Source organism: Solanum verrucosum, unplaced genomic scaffold (genome assembly GCF_900185275.1).
Source record: "Solanum verrucosum unplaced genomic scaffold, falcon-dt-bn FXZP01000040.1, whole genome shotgun sequence".
Lineage (NCBI taxonomy): Eukaryota > Viridiplantae > Streptophyta > Magnoliopsida > Solanales > Solanaceae > Solanum > Solanum verrucosum.
The window spans coordinates 1,555,112-1,564,354 of record NW_026020323.1 but is presented as its reverse complement, the minus strand read 5'-3'; the positions used below and the strand labels follow the sequence as shown (position 1 = coordinate 1,564,354).

At 36.3% G+C, this 9,243-nt stretch overlaps 1 protein-coding gene across 2 annotated transcripts; it reads left to right on the top strand.

The window, feature by feature from the left end:
* Positions 1–792: 792 nt before the first annotated feature.
* Positions 793–8,138, top strand: LOC125835404 (COP1-interactive protein 1). Of its 2 annotated transcripts, XM_049514526.1 has the most exons (6): positions 793–931; positions 2,754–4,479; positions 5,059–6,578; positions 6,693–6,935; positions 7,153–7,290; positions 7,638–8,138. In XM_049514526.1, the coding sequence occupies exons 1-6, from the start codon at positions 851–853 to the stop codon at positions 7,884–7,886; spliced, it is 3,957 nt and encodes a 1,318-aa protein (XP_049370483.1). In that variant the 5' UTR covers positions 793–850; the 3' UTR covers positions 7,887–8,138. The 2 variants fall into 2 exon arrangements, with proteins under 2 accessions (XP_049370483.1, XP_049370482.1); XM_049514525.1 differs by having other exon boundaries at positions 2,754–6,578.
* The last annotated feature ends 1,105 nt before the right edge of the window (positions 8,139–9,243 follow it).

The following is a 9,243-nucleotide window of genomic DNA, read 5'->3' as shown; positions in this document are numbered from 1 at the left end:
TGGACAAAATAAATGTTAAAAAATAGGCAAAAGTTTGGAGCCAATATTGCAAATATGAGGGACTATTAGTGTTCCATGTGAAAAGTGAAGAATGACTTTGAGTCTTAACCCAAAGATGAGAGACTATTTTGGGCCTTTTCTTGAGCCAATAACACTTTTGTTTTTGCTTTCACTTTTTGATTCATGACCATTAAATCCCTCTTTACCCCGTCCGAAAAAGGATAATCGGAAACAGAAAATCTATGTTGTGTAGCCTTTTGGTTGTTACCTCCTTGCCTTTGCTACTTTTTGCTTTTCTGTTTTCCTAATAATAAAAAATTCAATCACCTTTCTTTGATTTTATTATAGAATATCTATAGGCAAAGAAATAAAATTCCAAAGATTTTAAAGTAAGAGAAGAAATCGCATTATCATTGTGATGTGAGAGCTATCGGCTATTGCATATGAAAATTTTAATGCCACAGCTTTACGAAACCGTTGAAAATAACTTTATGATTTGGATAAATTATAAGTTATGTCCAAATCAATATTATTTTCGTATCTTTAATTTCCTTTGCTTCTTAAAATATACTTAATTCGTGCAATACTTGTATAACATGGACTCGAAATTATGTGCCAGTATTTTTTTATATACGCCAAACTATACAGCTAACGTTTCTTTATATTTTCCTTTCCCTTTTAAGTTGTAAAGTTTGTAACATATTCTACAGCTAAATAAGTTTCTAGAGAAGTAAAATAATGTTATTGTGAATTAAGTGGAGACTTTTTAATTAGTTCTTTACCTTACCAACTTAGCTGTTTTCATCAATCCAGATACTTTAACAACTTCACAAGGTGAAATTATTTTGAGATGGAAGCAGAGACAGCAACCACAGATGCACCAGTGGTACAGGTTTCAGAAAAGATAGAGGGCAAAAAAGATCTTATTAAGGTAATGCTCGTTACTTGCCTTTTTTACTTTACTTTACTTTACTTTCTTTAATGGTTCTGGTGAGTGGTGATATTTTGATAATTATATCCATGAAATAAATGGGATCAATCTTATTTTCAAAATGTCCCAAAACAAAATGTAGGATATTTCTTTCTGTCAATGCTTAATTTCGAGTAGTGCCAGTAAAATGAGCCCATATTTTAGTGGGTTGGGTGAGTGATTTTTTACATGGGTAAAATATGGGTCAGTGGCGGAGGCAGAATTTTCAATAAAGGGGTTCAAAATCTGAAAAAATAGGGGGTTCGACATCTACTGTAGATATACTTAAAAAGTTATTTTAACCAGTATATATTATATAATTTTCCGCCAAAGGGGTTCCCCTAATAGTATGGTGGCTCCGCCACTGATATATTCAACCCATAAAAATGTGGGTAAAATATGAATTAACCAAATGAATTAAACTTCAAACTTTTATTCACTCAAAATTCATGATATCACTAAAAATAGTGCAACTTTTCTTCCTTTTTATGTTATTCTATAGAACTAATTAGTCTTCTCTATAATTGAAAAGGTGATGTCTTTGACCCTCCAAAAATATATATTTTAAATGTACATTTCTTTTGTTAATTATAATTATATTTTTTTATTTGTTTAATTTTATATTGGATAATAAATAATAGTGTAAAATAAGTAAATCATGTATTAGTATTGACATTGCTTAAAGTGCATTAAGCATGTTTTAGTCCTAAAATGCAAATATTCATTTACTTTGAAATTAAAAATATTTTCATTTTGTTATTACATAAATTTATTTTATATTGAAAAGTTATAGGATTTTTATTTTATTTTTATGATACAATAAAACTAAATTAAGCATTTTCAACATTTTTCATCTAAAAAAAGACTAAAATATTTTTTCCTTATTGAATTCTTAAGTAAAGTACTATTTACTTATGAAAATATGAGTAAATATGAGTAAACTAGTATTTTACCCAATTTATTTATTACCCAATTATTTTTTACTCATATAAAATATGAACGGGTTGAATTATTACCCATTTTCAACCCGTCCATTTGCCACCACTAATTTCGAGAATCTAGAATCGTAGTAGCAGAAACCTCTTAATTTGCATACTTAATCAAACTACACATCCTGTCAGTTGCTTGATCTATTGGCATTCCTTTTTAATACGTTGGGATGGGAATAGTAGGCGTTATGCGGAAGCTAATAGTTGTAAACTTTGAAAGTTGATTAAAAAAGAAAAAATCTTTGATATAATTTGATCAATTAAACTACATATGAAAATTAATACTTATAAAAAATATAAAAACTATTGATAGGATAATCTCTCCCTAAGAAAATGATAGATATATAGGAGTTTTTTCCCCAAGAAAACCTTTTTGATTTAAAACACAATTGTGTAGAATCCAACTAAGGTAGGAAATTCGGTTTAAAGTGATTATGGATTCAACGTTTTAGATGTAATTAGGGTGGTGGCACTGGAAACGACAACATGAATTTACTGCACTTTTGTCAAATAAATAGTGTATGACAAGCTTAGTTTTTTCTACTCACTGCATATATTACATCAACTATGGCGAACAATTTGCTTAATTTTGAGTAAATCATTTTTGTAGTTTACCTGGTTTTTTTTTTTTTTAATCCCTCCCTAGGAGCTCCCACTCCTTTTGCTTCTTTGGTGACTCGAACTCGCAAACTTCGGGTTGGAAGTGACCTGGTTTAAAGTTCAATAAACTATAATTGAATATACTGGTTAAGAAATTCCTTTTTCCTCTTCCTCATCTTCTATTTGGATTACAGGTGTCCAATGGCGAGATAGAAGTTCAGAAGGAGCACGAAGAGTCTGCTTTTGATGGAGAGTTTATAAAAGTAGAGAAGGAAGCTTTGGAATCAAAGGATGGTTCACATGCTGCAGTTGAAGCTTCTCCTGCAGAGGGCAAAGTGTCTGTGATGGACCGCAGCTCAAATATTTCATCTTCTAGCAGAGAATATCTTGAAGCAGAAGAAAAGGCTAAAGAACTTGAGCTTGAATTGGAAAGAGTTGCTGGTTCATTAAAAGACACTGAATCTCAAAATGTGAAGTTAAAGGATGAATTGTCGCTCACAAAAGAGAAGCTGGACGAAACTGCAAGGAAATTTGAAGACCTTGAACTTGATCACAAGAAATTGAAAGAGCAGATTGTAGAAGCAGAAAATAGATATAGCACTGAGCTTAATGCTTTGCAAGAGGCATTGCAAGCTCAAGAATTGAATAACAAGGAGCATGTTAATGTTAAGGAGGCCTTTGACAGACTTAGCCTCGAGTTTGAAAGCTCAAAGAAGAAGATGGAAGAGCTTGAACAAGAGCTGCTGGCTTCTGCAGGTGAGGCTCAAAAGTTTGAGGAGTTGCACAAACAAAGTGGCTCACTTGCAGAATCAGAGACAAAGAAGGCCTTGGATTTTGAGAGATTGCTGGAGTTGTCGAAACAGAATGCAAAAGAAGTTGAAGACCAGATGGCTTCTTTACAAGAAGAACTCAAGAGCCTAAATGAGAAGATTGCTGAAAACCAGAAGGTTGAAGAAGCACTCACGACTACAGCTTCAGAGCTTTCTAAAGTTCAAGGAGAGTTAGAGATCTCAAAATCACAAGTGCAAGATATTGAGAGTAAACTTGCATCAAAAGAAGCTCTTATAGATGAATTAAGCCAAGAGCTTGACACGAGAAAAGCTTCTGAATCTCAGGTGAAGGAGAATATTTCGTCTCTTGAGCTTTTAATATCATCCACTAAAGAAGATCTTCACGCTAAGGTATCTGAGTTGGAAGACATAAAGTTGAAAATTCAGGAGGAAGTAGGTTTAAAGGAACACATTGAGGGTAAACTGAAAAGCCAGGAAACACAACTCTCAGAGTCAGAGGAGGAGCTGGCCAAACTATCTACAGAGAAAGGAGCTCTTGAAGCTGCTGTAGCGGAGATAAACAATAGTGTTGTCCAGATGAAGGAATTATGTAGTGATCTAGAGGTGAAATTGCAGCTTTCAGATGAGAAATTCAGCAATGCAGATTCTCTTCTTTCTCAAGCTTTAGCAAACAGTGCGGAGCTGGAACAGAAGCTGAAATCATTGGAAGAGCTTCACCTTGAATCGTCAAATGCCATAACTACTGCCAACCAGAAAAATGTTGAGCTCGAGGACATGCTACAAATATCCAATGCTGCTATAGAAGAAGCAAAATCGCAGCTTAAAGAAATGGAGAATCGCTGTGCTGCAGCTGAAGAGAGGAATGTGGAGCTAGAACAGAAAATAAATCTGGCGGAACTGGAAAGCAATTATACGAAGAGGGAACTAGAAGAGTTCTCTGGGAAAGTTTCTGAACTAAATGCCACCCTTGAGAAGACCCTGGAAGAAAGGAAACAGCTGGATACTAGATTGCAGGAGTATGAGGAGAAGATAGCTCATTTGGATTCTGAGTTGGTCAAATCAACAGCTCGTAATTTAGAACTTGAAGCTGAGCTTAAAAGTGTTGCTGACAAGTGTGCTGAGCATGAAGGTCGGGCAAACACCACTGATCAACGCAGCCGTGAATTAGAGGATTTAATGCTGGTATCACACTCGAAAGTAGAGGAATCCGGCAAAAAGGTGACTGACTTGGAGCAATTGCTTGAAACAGAGAAGTATAGGATTCAGGAGCTTGAAGAACAAATAAGCACATTAGAGAAGAAAGGTGTGACTGCAGAAGCAGAATCCAAGAAGCATTCTGACAGGGCATCTGAGCTTGAAGCAGACGTAGAGACATTCCAAGCAAAATTATCAAGCCTTGAGGTTGCCCTTGCAGAGACCAAGGAGAAGGAGAGTGAATTGAGTCAATCCCTGAACAATGTGACTGAGGATAAGAAAAACTTAGAGGATGTCTACAAGAGGGAACAAGATGAGTTCTCCGGGAAAGTTTCTGAACTACAGGCCACCCTTGAGAAGACACTGGAAGAAAGGAAACAGCTGGATACTAGGTTGCAGGAGTACGAGGAGAAGATAGCTCATTTGGATTCTGAGTTGGTCAAATCAAGTGCTCGTAATTTAGAACTTGAAGCAGATCTTAAAAGTGTTACTGACAAGTGCAGTGAGCATGAAGGTCGGGCCAATACCACAGATCAACGCAGCCATGAACTAGAGGACTTGATGCTGGTATCACACTCTAAAGTAGAGGAAGCTGGCAAAAAGGCGAGTGACTTGGAGCTATTGCTCGAAACGGAGAAATATAGGATTCGGGAGCTTGAAGAACAAATAAGCATATTGGAGAAGAAATGTGTGGCTGCAGAAGAAGAATCTAAGAAGCACTCTGACAGGGCATCTGAGCTTGAAGCAGAAGTAGAGATATTCCAAACAAAATCATCAAGCCTGGAGGTTATTCTGGCGGAGACCAAGGAGAAGGAGAACGAATTGAGTCAATGTCTCAACAGTGTGACAGAGGATAAGAAAAACTTAGAGGATGTGTACAGGAACTCAATTGAAAAACTAGCTGAAACGGAAGGCTTGCTTGAGATCCTGCGTAATGAATTGAATGCCACACAACAAAGACTGGAAGGTATTGAGAATGATCTTAATGCTACTGGGTTGAGAGAGAGTGAGGTGATGGCGAAGCTCAAGTCAGCAGAAGAGCAGTTAGAGCAACAAGGAAGAGTTTTGGAGCAAGCAACAACTCGAAGCATAGAGCTTGAGTCATTGCATGATACTCTGAAAACGGATTCCGAGCTCAAACTCCAAGAGGCAACTGGCAAGTTTGTTACCAGAGATTCAGAGGCACAAACATTGAACGAGAAACTGAAGGCTCTTGAAGATCAGCTAAAGAGTTATGAGGAGCAGATTGGTAAATCTGCCGAAAGCTTTTCAGCTGTGAAGGAAGAACTGGACCAGGTGTTGGTGAAACTGGCTTCATCTGAAACTGACAATGAGGGCCTGAAAAAGAAAATATTGGAGGCAGAAGATAAAGCTGCAGACATTTTATCTGAAAACCAACAATTAATGGAGACAAATATGCTTCTTAAGAACAGGGTGAGTGATCTTGAAGAACTGTTAAACTCAGCCCATGCAGAAAAGGAGGACAGTGTTCAACAAATAGTTTCTCATATGAACACCATCACAGAACTGACAGACAAGCATTCCAGAGCCTCTGAACTTCAATCGGCAACCGAAGCCCGCATATCAGAAACGGAGGCAAAGATGCACGAAGCCATTCAAACCCTCACCCAGAAAGAGTCTGAAGGTAAAGAATTAATGGATAAGCTACACTCTTTTGAAGCTCTGGTGAAAACATATGAAGAGCAGACTCATGAAACAGCTACTCTGGCTGAAAATCAAAAAATGGAACTAGAGCAAAGCCATAAGAATTTGAGTCATCTTGAAAGCGTTGTTGAAGAGCTGAAAGGGAAGTGTAGCGAGCTTGAAAAGGAGAAAGAAGGACTAACTCAAGAGAACACAAAGCTAAAGGGAGAAGTGGCCTCAAATGACTCTAAACTCAATGATTTAGAAGCCAAAGTGTCAGCTGCATTTGCCGAGAAGAATGAAGCAGTTGAAGAGCTTAAATCTTCAAACCAGGTTATAGACAACTTAAAAGAGCAGCTTACTTCTGACGGGCAGAAGCTAGAACTTCAGGTTAGTGCCTGGCTACTCTTTGAAATGGTATCATTCATACTACTAGGCAATTACTTCAGGTGCATGCATTTACATCTGATAACTCACTATTCTAAAAATATTCACTGTTTACAGTTATCATCCATTTTGGAGGAAAACAACTTGCTCAATGAAACACATCAAACCTCTAAGAAGGAACATCAAAATGTCATAGCACATCTTGAAGAACAGTTGAAAGCAATCAAGTCAAGTGAAGATTCTCTGAAAAGTCAATTAGAAGTTTTCCAGGCTGAGATTCATCAGAAGTCTCAATTGGAAAGCCGCATCAAGGAGCTTGAAGATCACTTAGGCAGTGCTGACGCACAAGTAAAAGAAGAGGTAATGTAATTTCTATACAGTTAAATATACAACCAAGTTAACATTCTAGAACCTAAATTATTAGCCAGATGCATGTTAGTAGCATTTTTCAAATATTATATTGCCATCCCAGTAATTTAAATGTTTCTGATTTTTACTCTTCTACTATAGTATGAACATTAAACATTCACTTTTCAAGCTTGGTTACTAATTCAAATTTGAAATGTCAACAACACAGAAAAAAGCTATGTCCAATAAGGGATTAGAGCAGGAGGCTACTTTGAAGCGTTCTTCAGAGGAGCTGCAAGCCAAAAGCAAGGAAGTAGTAGTACTACAAAACCAAGTCAAGGAACTTGAGGAGAAATTGAAGCAGAAGGTTAGTTTCTTTCATGAACCGTATTTCCTGGCTATGAACGGAATCTGCATTTTGTAATTCTACAACTTCCTTATCTTTTCAGCTGAATCTACTATTACCATCAGAATACTTCCACATGCTTAACCATTAGAAGAAAGAGGGGATATTGAAACACTGTAATAACTAATAAGTAACTAAATGAACAAGGACATCTTATCCTCTTATATTTTTTAGTCTTTTAGAAGAATGCCTGCGTAAAATTATCAAGGATGAGAGCAATGCAAATTATATAATTAATGTGACCATAATGATCATGAAATAGCTCGAAAGATCAATGATTTTCAATTGCTTTTAATTCAAAATTGCAGGATATTGGTGGCAGTAGTAATGATCAAAAGGATGAGGTAGAGGTGAAATCAAGGGATATTGGACAAATGCTCTCCACACCAACGAAGCGAAAGAGCAAGAAGAAGTCCGAAGTCTCTTCAACTCAACCATCCTCCAGTGAATCACAAGTTCAACACATCGAAGGATCTTCTGCCCTGCCCCTGAAATTTATTCTGGGGGTTGCTCTAGTTTCAGTGATCCTGGGAATAATTCTTGGTAAAAGATATTAGTTTCAAGGTTTTCCAGTTTTGGTCCTGTTTTTAGAATGGAGTTCTTTTTTGGCTACTTTCTTTTTTACCCCTTTGTGATTTTTGAAAAGCACTTGGTCATTATTGTTGGCATATTAATAGATAGTTTGGGCTTTAAGTTTGTTGGGGAACTGGTTTTTCATATTTCCCTCAAGTTTATTGATTAATGTAGTTATCAATGTTGTATTTAATTTTGCTCATGAATTTATTTAAGAAGGCGTCGATTGTTGAAGATTTGAGAGTATCAGTTTTTGCCAGAAATTTTTCTTGATGAAGTCATTTTGTTTTACTAAATGAAGGCTTAAAAGTTGAAGCTTTTGGTGATATTGTGTGTTCGGTATGAAGGAACCATTTCCTTTCCAATATTTTCATATTTGGTTGATCAAATATTTTCTCTAGGAAACAAACTTTTTAAAAATGAGTTCCCTGATGAAAGTAAGGAAAACAAGTTCTACTAGTGACATTCTGTAGAAATAAAGGAATAGTTAGTTGATAATTGTGTATAGATTAGTTAGTTAAGAAGGTTGTTAGGTTGTTATTAAGTTTCCAATAAGAAGTTGACAGGTGGATAAGTTAGTTAGTAACTAACTTTGTAAATGTGCTGTATATAAGTGGATCCATTATTGAAATAAAAAAATATCATCACAACTCAATTACTCTCTATTAGTTTCTTCTTTTCCTTCTGTAAAGCTCATCAATGGTGGCCTAAGTGCAGATTTTATCATGGTATCAGAGCTTGGTGACAGTGCGTTCCATAGCTGATGAGCTTCTTCATCGTCTTCCTGATTTCCTCTTCTTGATTTCCTGATTTCCCCCCTTTTTTTCGTTCTCCCTTGAAATTCTTGTTCTTACTTACTGATTATCTGATTCAAAGTTTTTTTTTTCAACAATGGGAGACAATTCGGAATCTGTTAGTACTGGAGTAACAGGTCCAAGAACAATTCCTCAATTGGATCGCAGTGACCCACTGTATATGCGACATTCAGATACACCAGGTATCTCTCTCGTTCCTCAACTGTTGACAGGAACTGGTAATTACTCAGAATGGAGTAGATCGATGTTGTTGTCTCTGCTAGTAAAGAATAAAGTAGGTTTCATTGATGGATCTTGCAAGAGAGAAACGTATCTGGAGGATGAGTTCAAGTTACATCAGTGGGATAGGTGTAATGCGATTGTACAGTCATGGATCATGAGTTCTGTGACTCAAGAATTGAGAAAAGGCATTGTATATTCTGAGAGTGCTCACAAGGTTTGGAAGGCATTTAAGGAAAGATTTGATAAAGTAAATGCAACCAAGATTTTCCAGCTTCATAAGGAGATCTGTATGATTGATCAAGGG